The 21921-nt window shown below is 39.1% G+C and overlaps 1 protein-coding gene across 6 annotated transcripts in view; it reads right to left on the bottom strand.

Annotated features, from left to right (window-relative positions):
* PHACTR3 (phosphatase and actin regulator 3) overlaps positions 1-21921 on the bottom strand; it is a 205286-nt gene that overhangs the window by 10193 nt on the left and 173172 nt on the right. For all 6 annotated transcript variants that reach the window (XM_036752699.1, XM_036752698.1, XM_036752697.1 and 3 more), the window contains one exon: positions 1673-1728. In XM_036752699.1, the coding sequence (XP_036608594.1) occupies positions 1673-1728 (56 nt within the window). The remainder of the gene's footprint in view (positions 1-1672; positions 1729-21921) is intronic.

The following is a 21921-nucleotide window of genomic DNA, read 5'->3' on the forward strand; positions in this document are numbered from 1 at the left end:
TGGCACTGTGGCTATATTTAAGACTAGCATTTACAAGAACACAATTATAAGCACTATGCTTTTTAAAAAGTACTAACTCCACTACCCACGTTAGTGAGGAAGATGTTACAACTGTACAATGGAAATATGCTTCTTAAGCTGAGGACCCTGGATTACGTCAACTCCATTCCCTATCTAAGCCATGAACCTCTTGGACCTATGTTTATAATGAGTTTTAAGGACAAGTGTGCTTAATTAGAGAGGTGAATCAAACCTTTAACAAATGATATAACTGACATAGTTTCCATTCTCTGCCTGTTTGGCTTAAGCAATGTCATAAATGTAGAATTTTTTCATCCTGACAGCTAGTCTAGCTAACATAAGGGAAGGCGTAATCCTTAGGGCTTTCTTCACACCACTCTGACAACCCTTTTTCAGGTCTAACATTCTGTAGCTTCCAAATATTTTAAGTTACCACAAGCATCTAAATGTTCAGTTCTTAAATGCTACATATGAAGAATAAGAAAAGGAATCATGGAGGGAAAAAAAAGCATCAAGAAATATAAGTTTTGAGGAATGAATCATGAGCAGGTCACCAAGACTGTTCTTGGCCAGCTTGTTAATGAAAATATTCAACATCAGGCCTACCCTGAGGAAAAGACCATCCAGGCACCAAAATACGAACATTAGAGAATGTCCTCAGTGTAATTTACAAAAAAGAGGAAATAATGTCCTCGTAAAATTCAGGCTCTGAGGACCTCTCTTTTTGTGGAAAATGACTGCTTTATGCTTGTATGAGAGAAAAACAAACTCCATTGCCTAGACAGTTACATAGAGAATTGTCGGTTAAAACAAGCACTTGGGAAGCTTTTTATTATGACAAAATCAGTGGACTCTAAAGGGATCTGACCTGGTTTTAACCTATGACTTTGAGGGACAAGAAAAATATCCCTACTCGTGTCTCCTGTATTCATTCACATTCTACATAACCATGTGGGCACAATCAGATAGGTGTTTGGATAACAGTAGAAAAGTTCTTGGGAAACACAAACCTTGGGAAACAATAAACATTATAACTCATTTTCTCATTCCTTGAGCTCCATGCCTTGTAACCTCCAGTTCTCGTAAGTGCAAGTGCTGCCCTCCTTCTCTGATTTGCAACATTTATTTATACTCTGCTCACCCCCATCTGAAATTTCTACGGACATTAAGGAAATCCAGAAAGTCCTTACTTACCGAGAAAATTGCTTTTAAAATTATTGCTCTGCAAGCCAATCTAATGTTGGTCTTTCTACTCTTCTGGGAAGATTCATTACCTAACTCTTCTAAAGTATAGCTGCTATGAAAATCTCCAAGAATAGAAAAATACTTCCTTTACCTTTGATGGACTTTAAAAGGACTTTCCACATTTTCTTCCCAAATGATTTCACACAAACACCTAACCTACTCAAACCATACTAGAAACACTCATAATATAATACATACTAATATATACTGGTAGAATATTCATCTTTCAAAGGAAGGAAACTAGAATTTCTGCCTAACTGCACAGAAAAGTTAATAAGACAGATTCATTCAGTAGTTTAAATATATACACATAACACACACACACACATACACACACACACACACACACACACACACACACACACACACACGCAAGGTCTCTCTGGAGGAATCAACAGCTACTCACGTTTCAGGATATTTCTTCTTTCTAGTTCCTCCACAGCAGGTCTTTGGCTCAGTCGTCTGCGGAAAAACACCAAAATTACGTTTTGTACCATAGTGGCTGCCCAAGATATCCACACAGGATTTGTGGTAGGAAAGTGTCTCTCTTTGCCTTCCAGAAAGCAGGAGGAGGATAATAAGTAAATAAACTATATCTTTGGTGGTTCTTCCTTGGCTAGATCTAGACAAACTTCTCTTTGCACCTCTGGAAAGTTTGGTGGTTTAGAAGGCTAGCATTTTAGTCCTTTCAAGAAATTTATAAATCCTCTTCATCTTCATCTTCAGATTCTACTGGCCCAAAGCAGACCTTGTCAACACCCACCTCATTCAGTAACAAAACACTACAGCTAATAGTAGATACATTCAAGAAGTCTTCCTGGTTGAGCAACAATTAACTCCACAATGGTAGCAAGCCTTAGTCCTGCTTGCTTGCTTTTTTTCCCTCAGAGTCACCACTGATATGTTCCAGCAGAAGATAATCTGGTTAGAAGGAAAACCTGTAAGAGATCTCCCTGCTGCTGACTGACAGCTCAATCCCTCCACGGTACTCGCCTGCTAGTGAAAATCCCGCACTGCTTACAACCTCATGCAGAGGGGAGTGTCTAATGTAGCCTCACATCCACTTGCCAGCCTTCCCTCGTGCAGCCTGGAGACTGAGTTTCAAAATCAGACAATCGGGGCCAGAGTGCTTTCATCCTGAATAACAAATGAGACTTCCCCCAGATAATATTGCTAATAGGAGCCAAGCATATAATGTTCACCCACCCCCACACATATTCACTAGCTGTTTTAGGAAAAGCATCCAAGACCCAGAGATGGAGTGTTTATGTCTATTGCAGGAAGACTGGCAATATTAAGACACATTATTGTTGTCTTTATAACTCATTTTTCATTGCTGGAGTCAAAGGGAGCAGCAGAAAATAAAAGACTTGTCAGGAGGGGAATAATTAGTCAAAATTAATGCTAAGCTGAAGATCCTCTTATTGTCACCAAAATAAAGCTGGCACGGGGTCAGAACAGCAAAGCAGCCCATTTCCGCCACCCGCTCTACATTATGGATACGATAAATGGGTGGTGGAATCTGGGTTCCCACCAGAGACTTGTACAGATGATGATGATGCTGCCTCCAGAAATATTCAGCTTCTATAGAATCCCCATCACAGAACAAAGCAAGGAATCATCCTTAGAATGCTGCAGTCCCTCCCCGCATACTGGAACATTCAGATACGCTGGAGATATTTCTCCCTCCTCCCTCTCCCTCTCCTCCCTCTTTTTTTCCTCCTCTCTCCTCTTCCCTCCTCTCCCCTTCTTTGCCCTCTGCATTTATTTCATGTCTACACTGTGGGAGGCTTCTGCAACTCCCCCACTTCCCCTATATGATAATCACTGAACCCTGGACACCCCTCCCACCTCCAACAATTCACTGGTGGGAAAGGCCATACATAGTTCACAAGCTGAACAGGAAGAACTCTGGCTCTGTGAGGGCTTGTCTCCAAAGGCTCCAGGGTTTCTTACACCTGCATTCTCTTCTGTGTGGTCAGAACAATCCAAATCCCAAACCTCCCTTTCCAGATGCATCAGATTTTTTATTTTAAAGGAATTTTCAAATAGGATGAAGACACTGGATGAAGGAAGTATCATGGTATGGGGGAAAGAGCCTTAGATTTGGAATCAGGAGACCTGGAATCAAATCCTAGATCTGTGCTTACTGCTGGTTTGACCTTAAGCAAGACCCTTGAACCTCTAGGCCAGTCTTATTTTCCTTATCTGTAAAATTACAAGGTTGGACTAGTGTCTAATGCTTCTTTCAATTCTAAATCCAATGATTCTCATTAAGAACCCACCCAAAGTCCTGGGGATGCATTGAAATATCCATAGCTTAGAATGCCTACATGTGGCTTGGAAGGATGAAATGCTACAAGCTCTCTCATTTGTAATTACTGTGGCTATTTGAAATACACCCAGAAGGGTTTTTTAGGTGCTGAGAAAGAAGATGGGAGCAGCCGTTTTAGGGGAGAAAGATAAGAAATTGTCTGATCTGAAATCCTTGTTTGTACTCTTATAAGCATCTGCCCACTGCATCTGCTCAGCCAAGTAAGGTGATCTCTCCACTCACCGGACAATAAGAACTCACATGTGAATGGTACTTTAGAGTTTAAAAACCTCTTAAAAACCCATGAGAGACCCTTTGGGAGAGGTTAAAATTAAGTAATACTATCCTCATTTCATAGATGACAAACCTGAGGATCAGAAACACACACACTCACACAGGCTTGTCCAAGCTCACATAACTAAGTAAGGTCCTCACCTCAGTTCTTTACACTCTTTCTCCAGTGTCAGCTAACAACTAATGGGTGTTGATATCTACAGCATAGACAAGTCAACAAATTCATTCACACCCTGATCAGCTTTGCTTCCTCCAACTGACAAGTTTCTCCCCTTAACCTTCATTTGAGAAAACACCCAGGCCTGCCATGCCCAACTTGCTTGTATTTCTATTCCCAGTGCTTGAAACAGTACCTGACACATAGTAAGCACTTAATAAATGCTCTCTCTCTCTTTCAATCTCTCTCTCTCTCTCTCTCTCTCTCTCTCTCTCTCTCTCTCTCTCTCTCTCTCTCTCTCTTTACTGACATGGTTAATTATTTTTATGTTTTAAGTCAAATGCCCTGCCTTCATTTCCACATTATAGTTGCTAGAAAAAAATAGAATATCCACACCATCTATATGGGGATAAATGGTTAAATATGCCCATAAATCGCAAAATCCATAAGTACGGTACATTACCTAAAACTCCAAAACCCAAGATATAGAGACATCCAGGGCTCTTATGGAAGACCAAGCTCTCCAGGGTATAGCTACTCAATTGCACATTTTTTTCCCTCCTCTTCCTCCTCCTTACCTTCTGATATTCTTACCTCCTTCTAAAATGTATGTATATGTAAGTTTTTCTTGGGAAGGGGATCAGAGGTGGGTAGGATGGAAGGTCTTTGTAGCCATGACCCAGCCCAGTCATAGAAAGTTCTGGCACCCTGAGAGAACTTTTCAGAGAGAGATGATGAAGCCAGAATGAGACCCAGAGCCAGAGGCCGGGGCAGAGGATATCTGCTCCACAGGTGGTCAGGTCATTGCTGCCATAAGCAAGAGTCTCTTTGGACAGCAGCAATTCTTCAGGACATGGCTTGGGGTGGTGGACGGGTGGGAAACCAGAAAAAAAAATGCTAAATTTGCATCCTGAGAGCCCACTGCACCCACCTAGCAGGGAAGACCTAAAGTAGGGCTGTCCAAAATATGGCCTGCAGTGCAATTTTATGTGGCCCGCCTGTGGGTTTTAATTTTCACAAGAGAAAAAATAAAATAATAATTTGCATGGAATGCTTACTCGATTTTTTAATTCCATCACTAATAAAAAATCTCATTGATGTTAATTTTCTTTGGTGTTTTTAAGCAGTATTACCCATGAAACATATCGCTTAGAATTTTCAATCGATCCATGGGATGCATTCCGCCTGTACGATGCAGACTAGTCAGTATGTACCTACCCTTATACTGTTGTGTGGTTGCTTTGTTGTTTTGTGTTTGCTTTGGCACTTCGCGCCTTCCCCTGTCATATTGATGAAGAGCATTCCTCCATGTTCTATTAGTGTACTGTTTTTTTTTTTATTCTGGGAGTAGCCCTCGAATAATTATTTTATTTTAATGTGGCCCTAAAATAACCTAAGGTTGGACAGCCCCGACCTAAAGCAAAAACAATAAACACCACACAAGTAAGCAATGTCAGTAGAAAAGGAGAAAATGCATTGGACTGGAGAAGTGGCCACAGGAGAAATACGGAAGTCTCAAAGCACCAACAGCTGACTTCTCCAAGCCATGAAAGAGCTGAGAACAGTTACAAATTGAAAATATGCTGGACATTCGTGAGTAGTTGCTTTATGGGAACAATAAAAGAGAACATCTCAGCCTAACCCTAGTTGAAGGGAAGCTGGAGGGGCAAGGATTTCTTTATTTGGACACAATGTTATTTCCCAAAATCTTCTTCTCTCCCCAGGAGGGAAAATCTGTGTCAGAATGACAAATCAAACCAAGCAAACCAATAAAGAGACCAGGTGGGAAATGAATGTTTCAGATCCCAGGAACCACCATTTCCTCTGGGTTCTCTGCAGATTCCCCCAACCTGGAGCTTCCGTCTGATAAATTTGGGGGGAATGGCTGGGGGGAGGCACATTGTAGAAAGTGGGTTCTTCTGGGAGTTGATAGACTTTGCATCTATTCCTGGCTCTGCTAGATTGTTGTGTGACTTTAGATACATCTTTTGATGTCTCTGATACAAAACTGGATGGTCTCTATGGTCCCTTTCAGCTCTAGAATTCTATCGTGTTCTGCCCGAACCTCTCCTTTTCACACTAAGCCCCCAAATCAGAATATATGGCCCATTGCCACCCCATTCCTCTGAGATAAGATCACTGCATTTAGTGTCATAAATTCTGGAATCCGATCCCAGAGTTGCTGTGAACTACCTTTATGACTATGGGCAAGTCATCTCCTGGCTGGCCTTGGGGATCGGAGTAAATGAGCTCTAAGCTCCAAAGCCTAAGGATGCTCACATATAGACAAGTTCTGCAATGAGATTGACTGCTAATCCCTCATTCATACAATTCTAAACTAGGGTACTTCCCACCCGCAACACACAGAATTCAAGTCTTTTTTATAGCTTCTGGATATTTCCGATATTGTTAACATAATGAATACCCCCTGGGAGAATTTCCCATCTCTAGCAGTTACTTTATAAAAATGTTTCTTAATATCTACATTGTGTGCTTTGAAAACAGCCCTTGGGACAGACACAGGTCCCAATCAAAACTCCTAGGTATTGAGCATTTGCTTTAGAGTTACCTTGATCCTCCTTCTACCACCCAGATGCAATTCTTGAGTTATCTGATGCCCAAATTAATTAATATTAACAACTCTGTATTGGAGAAGGCTCTTGGGATGAGGAAGGACCTCTTAATAACCACACAGACCAACTCTAATATTAACAGCAAATTGTCAGCCTGCATAGGAAAGAATTTATTAGTCCCAACCAGCCCAGAAAATGCTTTCTTGGCATTGCTACAAACTTGGAAGTAGTACTGGGCACTGTTTGGTCCAGTAGAATGGAAGCTCCTGGAGGACAGAGGCTGGTTTTTATTTTTTCTTCACATTCCATTAGTGTAGGTAACTAATTCCAGGTGAGGAAATTTCCCTTTACCAATTTCAGATTAGCAAGTGTTTTTCAATTTTCAGTCTTAGAGGATATTCTGGAGCACAGAAAGGCCTTGCCAAGGGTCACACAACCTCTATGCCTCAAAGGCAAGACATGAATGCAGATCTTCCCAACATCAAATTAGGTCCCCTATCCATCCCATGACATTGCCTGGCATGGAGTGGTCATTTAATAAGTGTTTGTGAGCTTGGATCTGTCCTAGAGACCACAGCTTTCTGTTTTTTTAAGATTTAGAGGCCCTTAAAGAAATTGCCAATGAATTTAGCCCTAGAAGGCCAAAATTCATTAAATTCATGAGGAATATAGGGAGCTCTGAACTCTATCAAATCATTCAGACCAACATCTCTTGCAGTTTCCCTTATACAGAAAACCTTTGTGGTTCGTTGCAAAACCCTTTCATCAATCAGAATGATTGGGACCACAGGCACCTCCTTTCTGCCTCTGACATATTAGCTGCAGTACATACAGTAAGGGACTGGTTAGGGAAACCTCAGTCTATTTCTGATCCAAGCTGTCTATAAAAACCCATATGCGTTGTAGCTAATTACAGTTATATGGGGGTGGAAGAAGTACCATAAAAAGAAACAACATATATCTTTATACAGACATCTGCCCATCTGCTTTGTGCTCTCCCCTTCTGTTTACACAATATAAACCAAATACAAATCAGATTAACTCAACATATATTTATTAAGTACATTCCACATCAAGGCACTGTTCATAAAGCACAGAGCAATTTGGAAAGGGGGACCACAGAGCAGATAAACTGCCTTGTGTGCTGGCTTACATCTTGACCTGTATACATGCAATGTGGGGGTATAAGCAACTTTAGTATAAGAGATGAGAGCGATCATTCTTAGAGATGCCTTATCTTGTTTTCCTGTCCTTTTAATTACCTTCATGTGGGGAGGGAAGGGTCAGGGTAGAATATAAAGAATCCTAGGCCAAAGCCACCCCACTGCCTTCCTAAAGGACATGATAGATACAGATTTTGGTATTCAGATGAAATCAGGTTAAAGACAGGAGCATGCTAGAGCCAGCTCATACCAGCTCATTGAGAGTAGAGCATTAACACCTTGAAAATCAGCAAAATGCTACAAATTATGGCTTGGTTTATTATTTTGTTGTTTGTCTAGACTTTAAAAAGTGATGGCGAAAATAATAATGTAAATTAAACTTATAGAACTTTTGGAGAGTCACTTGTTAAACATTTACCCATATACTTCTGGTTAAAGGAAACATGTAGTGTAGACTTCACGATGAAAAGAAGTCACAAAAGGGCAGTCTAAGGGGAATTCACACGAAAGGAATGAAAGTGTCTCAGAGTAGGCAAAGACTTCACATTTCATTTAATCCACTGGGTACCCAAGCAGGAATTACCTTTATATATTCCTGAAAAGTGGTTAACCAGTGTCCTTTTGAAATGGAATTCACTATTTTTCAAGTTATAGTTCGTTTTAGACAATTTAGTTGTTAGAAAGTTATTCCTTAAATCTAGTTTAAATCTATCTCTGCAACTTCTACCCTTTCCACCTTTCCTCTTAGTACTCTGGAGTCAAGCAGAACAAACTTCATCCTCCTACCTTGTCAAATATTTGAAAACAGACACCGTGTCTCCCCTAAGTTTTCTCTTCTCCAGACTAAATATCTCTACTTCCTTCGCCTGATCCTCATTTGGCACGCTCTCCAGCTAACCCACTATCCTAGTTGCTCTCTTGTAGACCTGCACCAGTTAATCAGTGCCCTTCCTAAAATATGGTACCCAGACCAGAACACAATACTCCAAATAGAGCCTGACGAGGGCAAAGGACAGCGGAACCCTCGCTTGCCTTGATCAAGGCACTACCTTAGTGACGGTGGCAGGGGGTGGACTGTACAGCGAGGGGTATCAGATCATTTTTAGCACCAGTTGGCCAAGTCATCACCTTTTGCGACCCTATTTCCCCTAGTCAGTTCTAGGTAACTGGCTCCCTCTTCCCTCTCCCCACCAAATGCACACATACACACACACACACACACACACACACACACACAGAATTTTGATTCTCTTTAATGTTAGGATACTTCAGTTGATTGTTGTTGCACTATTAATTACTCACATGCCTTCCCGTCATTGGTGGTTTGGGATTGTTAGAGTTGGGGAAAGGGCAGCTTGGATTGCGTGTGATGATACAATAAGGGATAAATGGGGTTAACTAATGATGATGTACATAACAAAGTGGGGGTAAAAGCCCTAGGACCCAGTTTTCTCAGAATGAGAGGACTGGATTGACATGCTTATGGTCTGTTCCATATCTAAATTGTATTATCTTGTAACCTTTGGAGAAAGGTCTGAGAAAAATGGGAAAGAAATGGCTACAATTGGCCTGGATTTACATGATCCATGAACAGCTGTTCATCAGAGCCTGCCAAGACTGGAGAGCCTGATGGGTAACCTCAGTGTTTGAATCTGCAGGTACCAGAACTCCATGCCCATTTTAGGTAAAGGCTGCCCCATCACCATCATTTCATAGCTGTTAAAGAGCCATGGGTTGGGATTAGACAAGTTTCTATGTTTCACAGCGAGGATGCCAGAAAGCCGTTTCCAACCTACAGCCATGGGAAGGAATCCTCAGGTAGGCGTTGCTTTCCCTAATAGTGAAATCCTCAGTTTCTGAATAATTCCAAGACAGACACTGAAATCAAAAGCCTGTTTGCACTGAGTAATTTTGGTGTTTGCTAATAATGTAGGTGGGAGCCACCTTCTCTTCCAGAAGGGGCACGAAGCATTTTTGGGAAAGTTTGATTGGACATCAGTTGCCAAGTTTGCCTCTTTCGAATCCTCTGGGCCAGATTCCTGCTGAGGATTCTTCATGGTCTTTACCAATCTTTTCCCCAGCTGGGATGTCAATCTCTCAAATTCCTAATAGCATCCTGTCAGGATGTATTTCAAATACTATATTCAGGTCTGGGTCCCATATATTATTAGGAAGGACACTGGATCCCCAAGACAGCATTAGGTCTCAGCTTCCACCCCAGTGTATAAACAAGAGAAGCCCTTTTTCCCCATAAGCTTTGACTTCCCCCTTCTGTTCCTTTTCTCTCCCTCTCTCCCAGATCTCTCTCTCTCTCTCTCTCTGTTTCTGTCTCTCTCCCCCCACTTCCTCCCTCTTTTCTTTTCATTTTTTCTCTCTCTCCTTTCCTCTTACCCTGACTCTCCCTCATTGTACCCACCTCTGAGCCTCGATTTATTGATAAATATTGATAATATATTGATGTACCTGAATTCAGCTTCCTAATTTAGTTGTAGAGATCTCAAGAGGTGAAGTCTCATACCCTATCTTGAGTCTCCATCTACCAGGGGTGGGGAATCTGTGGCCTTGAGGCCACATGTGGCCTTCTGGATTCTTTTGGATTCATATAAAAGGGCTGCACTTGAGGACCTAGAGGGCCACATATGGCCTTGAGGCCACAGCTTCCCCATCCTTGATATTCTAAACCAATAGGCTGGAACCCTGACTTTTGAATCATAGTGAATACCTTCATAGAATACACTGAAGGCTTAGCCCACCAGGGAGCAAGGCATAGCTTCTGTGAAACCCCCAAGTATTTTTGTTTGAGTAGCTCTCATTAGACTGATTCTACACACACACATACACACATCTCAATAAAACTGCTTTTAGGATCTAGAAAGAATTTTCATTCCTAGAAAAGGACTGATGGCCTAAGGTCTGGGTTCTTAACCTGGGTTCTGTGATCTAGTTTTTAAAATATTTTGATAACTGTATTTCAGTATAATTGCTTTCCTGTGTAATCTCATGTATCTTAGTCTGTGTATTTCAGGACATTATTGTGTGACGGTGTCCACAGGCTTCACTAGACTGACATAACAAAGAAAAGCTTAAAAGCAAACAAACCAGCCTGCAGCTTGTGCCTACACTTATTACAGTACAGGAGCTTGGTTTTCTCCTGAAAGAAGATAGAAAAACCAAAGGTTCCCCAATAGTATGATGATAGGTACATTAACTGCAGGTAGCATCTGAGTTGTTCCAATCCAGCTTTTATCCCTTCAGGCTGAGCTCTGTTAACCAGACAGCAGGATACTTTAGAGTAATAAAATCAGAGTGGAGGACATTGTTAAGGAGTTCTCTGAGACTGAACATATGTACCTGCAACCCAAGGGGTACTTTTGGCTCTGCAGAAAAGCAAATGTTTCATGGAACTGAAACCAAAGCAAAAAAAATAACCCAAAATTTCAATTTTTTCTTAAATTCACTATAGAGGAGATGAGTATCTCCTCTTAAGGTAACATGGTGTAGGAGAAAGACCTCTAGACTTGGAGTTTGCTTCTAAGGCATGTGACCTTGGGAAAGTTCTTCTATGTCTGTCACAGTTTTCTCATCTGTAAAATGGAGATAGTATGATACTTTTATAATATACCTCAGAGGGCTGTTGTGAGAAAAGCATTCTATAGTTGGTAAAACTCTACAGAAATAGGAGATAATAATAATAATAACAAACAATGGCTTAGGGGACAGAGTGGGCAGATAAGGTTGAAAGTTAAGCTGTCACTAAGCTCTCAGTACTTAAGGACCTAGAGACCGGAAAGTCAGGATTCCAGAGGATCGAAGCCAGTGCCCTCCCAGGCTAATGTTCTGTCTCTGACATTGGTGTAGAGGAGTGTTTGGTGGGTAGAGTACCTATGTCCTCCATGGTATCACAAAATAAGGGTCATATTTCCAAATATTCCTTACTTCCTCCATCACACTCTTCCTTGGGTACATTCATTTATTGTTATCATTAATTAATAATAGCAATTCAGCTATTCATAGAATATTATGGTTTACAAAGGGCTTTCATTATGATACTTCTGAAAAAAATCTATGGAGGTAGTTACAAATATTCCCTCCATTTTACAGATGAGTAATCTGAGGCTCGGAGAAGGGATCTGGCCAGTTACCTGACTTGGATGTGATCCCAGATCTTTGGCTTCCAAAGCCAGTGCTCTTTCCATCGTGCCACATTTTACTTTGCGAGTTCATTGCATGGCAGGGAAGAAAGCAACTGTTCCACCTGGAAGTGGCTTATCTGGGGTCCAGAGGATGTGGAAATAGGAAGCGGAGAGTCTGCTTCTCAGATAATGAACTGATTTGTCAATGGAATGTTGCTCTTTCCTCTACAGGCCCCAGAAACACAAATGCCCCTTCTTCAGGCCCCCCAAAAAGACACAGAACCACTTATAATGAAGGTGACTGACATTTACATACTAGCTTTAAGGTTTGTAAAGTACTCTACTTGCATGGTATCACCAGTAATCAGAACTATAGATACTATCCCTGATTTACAGATGAGGACACTGAAGCTCAGAAAAGTTGAGTGACTTGCCAATGGTCACACAGCTTATGAATGTCAGATGTAGCATTTAAACCCAGATCTTTCTTTCATCACTTCCATCACACTCTCTACTACCCCCATGGTGCTAGAGCATTTACAATTTTTTTTTAAAGAATCTATTCTGGAGTATCTGAAAACAGGTAGTCAGTCATTCTGGACCAAAACCTCCAAAGCTCTTTAAAGCCCATCCATGCCAGGAAATTAGCCCCTTCTGTACCAGCTGTTTGTTTTGGCTTTATTCTTTTCACTCTAACTCATCTAATACCATACTCTTCTTTGCTGACTCTGAAGACAGTGAGCTATACCAGGTATGACTCAAATCCTGGTTCCCAGAGCAACATAGAACATAAGTCTGACAAGTTTTTAACCATAATTACTAACTCGTGCAGTGAGGAATGGAGTCACTAAGTCATGGAGAGCAGAGGGATTGGCCTAGGATCACCTGGCACTGGTGGGTGGAAGAGCCGGTTAAAAGAATAGGTGCTTTTAACCTCTCTGTCTCACAGATCCGGTCTATGCAGTTGAAAATTTGAACACGATCATCAAGCATTTGCGGGGGTGGGGGTGCTTCCAATTCCACAAAGCTGTTCTTTGTAAGAAAGGCCTAAAGGATCATGCGGTCACAGATTTAAAACTGGAAGGGACCTAAGAGATCATTTAAGCCAACTCCCTCATTTTACAGATGAGTAAGGGGGAAAAATAGATATTTAACAAAATAGAAGATTTTCAAGCATTCCTAATGAAAAGATCAGAGCTGAACAAAAAAATTGACCTCCAAATATATGACTCAAGGGAAACTTAAAAAGGTAAAAAAGAATCAAGAAAGAAAAGACAAAAGAAATTCAATAAGGTTAAATTGTTTTTGTTTCTATATGGCAAGATAATATTTGTAACTCAAGAATTTTATTACTATAAGAGCAATTAGAAGTATACACACATATGTATGTATATATACATACATATATACATATGTATGTGTGTATATGGTATATATATAGTATATATAAATATATAGTATATATGAATATATAAAGTATATACACATGTACATATATACATACACATGTACATATGTGTATATGCATATATGTACATATATAGAGAGGGTATGGATTTAAGGTGACAGATGGGATAATACCCCAAAAAACAAAATAAAGGGGTGAGAAAGAAAATTGCCCTGGAAGAAGGAGGGGAGAGATCAAATGGAGTAAATTATACCACATAAAAGAGCTATTACAATGTAGGGGAAAACAGAGGGGCATGTGGCAGGCAAAGCTTAAACCTTACTCTTATCAAAATGGGCTCAAAAAGGGAATAACACACACACTCAGTTGGATATAGAAATCTATCTTACCCTATAAAGAAGTAAAAAGGGATAGGGATAATAGAAGGGGAAGGGGAAACTGATAAGAGGGTGGCTAGATTGGGAAAGGCAGTGATCAGAAGTAAAATATTTGTGAGGTGGGAAAGAGTAGGAAATAAGAGAAAGAGGGGGATAAAGAAGAAAAAATAGCATGTAGGGAAGTACACGGTTAGTTATTATAACTATAAATGTGAATGGGACAAACTCTCCCAAAAAACAGAAGCAGATAGCACAATGGATTAAAACACAGAATCCTGCAATATCTTGTTTATAAGAAACAGATCTGAAGTACACATGGTAAAGATAAGGGGATGGAACAAAATTTATTGTGCTTCAGCTGAAGCAAAGAAAGCAGGGATAGCAATCATGATCTCAGACAAAGCAAAAGCAAAAATAGATCTAATTAAAAGAGATAAGGAAGGAAACTATATCTTGCTGAAAGGCTTATTAGACAATAAAGTCCTATCAATACTAAACATATATGCACCAAATGGTATAGCATCTAAAATTTTGAAGGAGAAGTTGAATGAGTTACAGGAAGAAATAGACAATACAACCATACTAGTAGAGGACCTCAACTTTCCCCTCTCAGAACTAGATAAATCTAACCAAAAATAAACAAGAAAGAAATTAAGGAGGTAAATAAAATTCTGAAAAAAGTTAGATACGATGGATCTCTGGAAAAAAAATGAATGGGAACAGGAATAAATGTAGCAGTACATGGCACCTATACAAAAATTGACCATGTATTAGGACATTAAAAATGTCACAACCAAATGCAGAAAAGCAGAAAGAGTAAACACATCCTTTTCAGATCACAATGCAATAAAAATTACATTCAATAATGGAAAATGGAAAGAGAGATTAAAAATTAATTGGAAATTAAATAATCTAATAGATCTAATCATAGAAACAACTTTGATAATTTCATTAAAGAAAAATGACAACAATGAGACAATATACCAAAATTTATGGGATGTGGCCAAAGTAATACTTGGGGGAAAATGTATCTCTCTAATTGCTTATGTCAGGGATGTTCAACCTTAGGTTTTTATTGAAACAATAGACAATATATTTTGATTTGCCATTTTAGTGAGAGCTCTGTGGTAGCTTGGTTTCATTTACAAAAGCATTTATGTAAATTTCTATGCTTGTAGGTGGGCCACATAAATCTCCCTGCAGGCTGCATGGGGCCCATGGGCCTGCATTTTGGACAGCCCTGTCTTGCATCAATAAAATAGAGAAAAAAGCAGATCAATTAATTGGGCTGGCAACTAAAAAAAAAACCCAGAAAAAGAACAAAGTAAAAATCCCCAATTAAACACCAAATTGGAAATCCTTAAAGTCAAAGGAGAGATTAATAAAGCTGAAAGTAAGAAAACCATTAAACTAATAAATAAAACTAGAAGCTGGTTTTATAAAAACACCATTAAAACAGATAAACCACTGGTTAATTTGATTTTAAAAATGAAAAGAAGAAAACAAAATTACTAGTATCAAAAACAAAAGGAGTAACTTCACCATCAAATGAAGAGGAAATTAAAACAATTGTTAGGAGCTATTTTGTCCAATTATATGCCAATAAATTTGACAGTCTAGATGAAATAGATGAATATCTACAGAAATATAAATTACCCAGATTAACAGAAGAAAGAAAATACTTAATCCAATCATAGAAAAAAGAACTTGAATAAGCCATCATCAATGAACTTCCTAAGAAAAAAGTCTCCTAGGCCAGATGGATTCACAATTGAATTCTACCAAACATTTAAAGAACAATTAATCTCAATATGCTATAAGCTATTTGGAAAAATGGGTGGAGGAGTCCTACCAATTTCCTTTTATGACACAAATATGGTGCTTATATCTAAACTAGGAAGAGCCAAAACGGAGAAAGAATATTTTAGACCAATTTCCCTAATGACTATTGATGCAAAAATTTTAAATAAGATACTAGCAAATAGATTACGGTAATATATCACAAGGATCATACACTATAACCAGGTGTGATTTATACCAGGAATGCAGGGCTGGTTCAATTTTAGGAAAACTATTGGCATAATTGATAGTATCAATAACAAAACCAACAAAAATCATATGATTATCTCAATAGATGCAGATAAAGCCTTTGACAAAATATAACACCCATTCCTATTAAAAACACTAGAGAGCATAGAAATAAATGGAACTTACCTTAAATTGATAAGTAATTTTTATCTAAAACCATCAACAAGCATTACCTGTAGTGAAGATAAGCTAGAAGCCTTCCCAATACAATCAGGGGTGAAGCAAGGATGCCCACTATCAACTCTGTTATTTAATATGGTACTAGAAATGTTAGGTATAGTAATAAGAGAAGAAAAAAAATTAAATTAATTAGAATAGGCAATGAAGAAACAAAACTATCACTCTTTGAAGATGAAATGATGGTATACTTCGAAAATCCTAGAGAACCAATTAAAAGAACTACTTGAAATTATTAACAACTTTAGCAAAGTTGCAGGATACAAAATAAACCTAGAAAAATCATCAGCATTTCTATAGATTACCAACAAAACCTAGCAGCAAGAGATAGAGATATTCCATTTAAAATAATTGTAGACTATAAAATACTTGGGAGTCTACCTGCCAGACAAACCAAGAAGCAATATAAACACAACTATAAAAGACTTTTCACACAAATAAAGTCAGATCTAAACGATTGGAAAAATATTAATTGCTCATGTGTAAGCCAAGCCAATATAATAAAAATGACAATTCTACCTACATTTATCTATTTATTCAGTGCCATACCAATCAAACTATCAAAAATATTTTATAGAACTAAAAAAAATCATAACAAAATTCATCTGGAGGGAACAAAATCTCAAGGATATCAAGGGAATCAATGGAAAAAGTGCAAAAGAAGGTAGTCTAGCTGTACAGATCTCAAACTGTATTATCAAATGGTAATTATCAAAACAAGCTGGTACTGGCTAAGAAATAAAATGGTAGATCAGTGGAATAGATAAGGTACAAATTACATTATAGTAAATGACCATAGTAATCTAATATATGGTAAACCCAAATATCCAAGCTTTTGGAACAAAAACTCATTATTTGACAAAAACTGTGAAAACAGGAAAACAGTATGGCATAAACTAGGTATAGACCAACATCTCACACTGTACACCCAGATAAGGTCAAAATGGGTAGATGATTTACACATAATGGGTGATATCATAAGCAAATTAAGAGAGCATGGAATAGTTTATCTGTCAGTTTTATGGATATGGGAAGAATTTAGGACTAAAAAGATATAGAGAACATTAAAAATTCTAAAATAGATCATTTTGATTATATAAAATTAAAAATTGCACAAACAAAATCAATGCAACCAAAATTATATGGAAAGTAGAAAACTGGGAAAAAATTCCAAGAAGAATCTTTGATAAAGGCATCATTTCTCAAATATATAGAGAACTGAGTCAGATTTTTAAGAATACAAGACATTCCCTAATTGATAAATGGTCAAAGGATATGAACAAACAGTTTTCAGACAAAGAAATCTAAGCTATCTAGAGTCATATGAAAAAATGCTCTAAATCACTATTGATTAGAAAAATGAAAATTAAAACAATTAAAACAAATGAAGTGTCACCTCACACCTATCAGATTGGCTAATATGACAAAAAAGGAAAATGTTGGATGTTGGAGGGGATCTGGGATGCTAGTGCACTGTTGGTGAAGTTGTGAACTGATCAAACCATTCTAGAGAGCAATTTGGAGCTATGCCCAAAGGGCATACCAGAAATACCACTATTAGATCTATATCTCAAAGACATCCAAAAAAAGAGAAACGGACCTGTCTGTACAAAAGAATTTATAGCAGCTCTTTTTGTGGTGGTTAAGAATTGGAAATCAAAGGGATTCTCATCAACTAGGGAATGGTTAAACAAGCTGTGAGATACGATTGTAATGGAATATTATTGTGTATAAGAAATGACAGGCAGGGTCAGCTAGGTGGCACCGTGAGTAGAGCACTGGCCCTGGAGTCAGGACAACCTGAGTTCAAATTCAGCCTCAGACACTTGACACACTAGCTGTGTGACCTTGGGCAAGTCACTAAACCCCAATTGCCCTGCCTTCCCCCCGCAAAAACCAAACAAAAGAAATAGAAAAAAAAGAAATGACAGGCAGGATGATTTCTGGAAAAGACTGGAAAGACTCACACAAACCGTTGCATAGTGAATTGAACAGAACCAGGAGAATGCTGGACACAATAACAGCAATATCGTTTAATGAAGAACTGTGAATGACTTAGCTATTCTCAGCAACACAATGATCCAAGCCAATCCCAAAGGACTAATGATGAAACATTCTATCTGCCTCCAGAGAAAGTACAGATATTGTTTGAATACAGACTGAAACTTGCTATTTTTCACTTTCTTTTTTTTATTTTATTCCAATCTTCCTGCACAAAATGACTAATATGGAAACGTAATACATAATTGCACACGTATAACCTATATCTGATTGTTTATCATCTTAGGGAAGGAAGAAGGAAGGGAGGAAGAGAGGAATAGAATGTGCAACTTAAAACTTTAAATAAAAATGGGATTTTTTGGTATGGATGGATAAAGCATGGGCCTGGAGTCAAAGAGACTCATCTACATGAGTTTGAATCAGGCCTCAGATGCTTAGTAGTTGTATGACTCTGGGCACGTCACTTAACCTTGTTTATCTCACTTTCCTCATCTGCCAAATGATCTGGAAAAGGAAATGGTGAACCATTCCAGTATTTTTGCCAAGAAAATCCCGAAATGGGGTCTTGGAGAGTTATACATGATGGAAAACAACCGAACAAAAATAGAAGGAAGGGAGTAAACTTCTTGGTCTCTGAGGTCTCATTCAGTTCTAGATTCCATGGAATAATCTATCTTCCCTTCCATTGATATCTAAAGTATCAATTTGGGAATGATGGAAGACATAAGAGAAGTGTGTAGAGAACTCAAAGAACTACAGAATGTCATAGCTGGAAAGGAATATTAGAGACAGACCATCATTTTATTTATAAGTAAACTGAGTCAGACAGGTTTGCACTACAGCAGGTTGCCTCCTGTTATTTGTTCTGGTTAGCTCTAAAGGGCAGGTTGAGGAGAGGCAGTATGGCATGGTGTACAAACTACCAATCAAGAAGACTTGGGTTCAGATCTCACCTTTGATACTTAATAACAATAGGTATCATATACATAGTGCTTTTACTTTGGCAAAACCCTTGACAAATATTATCTGATCCTCATAACCACCCTGGGAGGTAGATGCTATTATTACCACAATCTTATAGATGAAGAAACTGAGGCACACAGAGATTAAGAGACTTACTAATCTGGTCATCCAGCTAGGAAGGACCTGACTCAGGACTTTCTGACTCCAGGTCCAGCATTCTATCCACTGTGCCATGTTGCTACCTTACTGGGTGACCCTGGACACTTGACCACTCTCTATGGCTTTTGGTTTTAGCCTTTTGTCCCTAAGTCATCTAATACCATGCTCTCTTGGCTGACTCTGAAGACAGTGAGCTATACCAAGTATGATTAAAACCCTGGTTCTCAGAAGAACATAAAACATAAGGCTGACAAGTTTTTAATTACAATTACTAACTAGCACAGTGAGAAATTGAGTCATTAAGTTGAGAAAAGCAGAGGGATTTGTCTAGGATCACCAAGACAATGGTGGGTGGAAGAGTTGAGCCTCTCTGAATCTTATATTTAGGGTTCAGTTCTTCAGTCATTTCTCAGTTACATTTGACTCTCCAGGATCCCATTTGGGGTTTTCTTGGCAAAGATACTAGAGTGGTTGCCATTTCCTTCTCCAGCTCATTTTACAGGTGAGGAACTGAAGCTATTAACTAACTTACCCAGGGTTACACAGCTGGTAAGTATGAGGCCAGATCTGAACTCAGGAAGATTAGTCTTCCTGACTTCAGGCCCTGCACTCTATACGCTGTACCACCTAGCTGTCTTGGAGTAGTCAGCAGGATTCAAACCTACTCTGGGATTTAGGGATTGGAGTGGTATATCTTTAACAACCAGTTGCATGACACACTTTTAAGTTTAATTGGCATTAACAATTGGCAATAACAATAAATCAAGCTCTTATTTTTAGCATTTGTTATGCATTTCTCATTTTTTAAGCCTAAAAATGACATTTAATGAGATAAAGTGAATGATGAACATAATGCACAAGATACAGAATATAAACTGGTTGCTTGGAGAGCAAGGGAACTATATGATACATGTACCTTAATCAGTAAGGCTTTCCACCAAAATGACCACATGGACAGAAAATGGGCCAAAAGATAAAAAGTATCTTCAAATAGTCTCAGCTGAATTTCTGCAGCACAGATAGATGAGAAAGCAACGAATAGAAATCAGGTAGTCATTTAATTCCAAAGTGCTGCTCTATGCATGAGGATGGTCTTCTCTTTGCACCTTGCTTTCTGTGAACTGAGTGAGCTAGACTAGATGAGGGGCTCTTTAGCCTTTTATCCTCTGGGGGCTGGGAGGTGGCAAGAGAAAGACGACTGCAAGAAGCAGGAACAGAAAGATGTTCAGAGGGGCTGCAGTCAGGATGCCTATTCTTCCCAAGTATTTTCACATTTTCTCCAATCAAAGGGTCATTTATGTTCTTATCTTCTGGGATTGTTTGGGCAAGTTAAGGTCTTTCTCAAACTCATCTCTTAGATGGGTGGGGCCCTGATTCTCCTTTAATCAATGTCTCTATTCTTCTTCTCATTGAGGATAAGAAATAGACCAGTTTCAAAAGAAAATGCCAAGGAAGAGGATGAATTCTTACTGCAGGTTATCTTCAAGGGCTCCTTCCTCAGTCTGCTGGTATGCTGCCTGCATCCTATTTGCCATTGAGGCTTCCTGCCTCTCTCACTGGAAGGTATGAAGTCCCAAACGAAGGCTCATTTCCATGCAAACTCATCAAGTTAATAGGGAAGTCCCTTGATCAAAACACAATATTTTAATAAGGAAAGCTGCTGATGAGACTGGTGTTTACTTTACCATGGCATGTCTCAAATGAACACAGTACCTACCTCACAGGGTTTTTCATGAAGCTCAAGTGAGATGTATGTAAAATGCCTTGAAAACATTATGTTGTTAATTATCATTAGGAACAGTGGATAGACATTTTAGAAAGGGAGATTTCAGCTCCATGTAAGGAGACACTTCCTCTACCAATTAGAGCTGTCCAAAAGTCAAATGGGGATGTCATGATAGTCAATGAATTCTCTATCACTGAAGTGTTTAACCAGAAGCTAGAGGACCCCTGTCATCCTTGCTTGTATGCTTCAAAAAGATTTCTCTTCAGCTATGGGTTGGATGACATGTTCCCTGAAGATCTCTTCCAACTCAAAGAGTCTTTGCTTATATGAAAACCAACATCTTTTTTTGCAGGAGATATCTGATTGAGACCAACATGAAGGCCGGAATTGTATCACAATTATTTTTAGCTTTTCCTTGGTGTCAAGAAGAGGCATTGTAAACTATCAGCATTTAATGAATGTTTGCTACACTGAACTGAGACATCCATGAGGTCTCATATCACATACAGTCCCCTGTTGGTTCATCTACTCATCAGAGAGTCACGAAAGACACCTTTTCATTAGTGAGTGCCTTAGCTGTTCACGTTCCTGTGTAGAGAGGGGTGGGTGAAGAGGAGAAGACAGCAAAAAACCTAGAAAACATAGACTCTGCCTTTGGTAGACTTATAATCTAGTCAGAGGAGGCCAAACACTCACAGACAAAAGCACACAGAAGTATGTGGCAGGATGGTGGCCAATGCAAGATAAGCCAGCACAAAGAAGGTATATATATATAATAAAGTGTTGCAAATAGAGACAGTGGTAGGGGTGGGGGTAGGGGTGGGAGGTGGTGGTGGTGCTGGGTAGGTGAATTTAGGGACACTTCGTAGAAGAGATGGGGCTTGATCCTTAAAATGAGACAGGTGCCAAAAGAGAAACTCTGTGAATTGTGTGCCTCATAATATTTCCCAAAGATGAAAGCAGAGAAGAGCGTTTGAAGAAGGGGAGGATGAGAGCTGGGATAAGAGCTGGGGCAACACCAACAATCCCTTATTTACATCCAAAAGCAGAGGCAGCTTTGGTGGGGCGTGGGGGTGGGGTGGACTCTTCCATGAAGAAGAGAAGGCTGGCTCTCTTTTCCCT

Source organism: Trichosurus vulpecula, chromosome 3, assembly GCF_011100635.1.
Source record: "Trichosurus vulpecula isolate mTriVul1 chromosome 3, mTriVul1.pri, whole genome shotgun sequence".
NCBI classification, from domain to species: Eukaryota; Metazoa; Chordata; class Mammalia; order Diprotodontia; family Phalangeridae; genus Trichosurus; species Trichosurus vulpecula.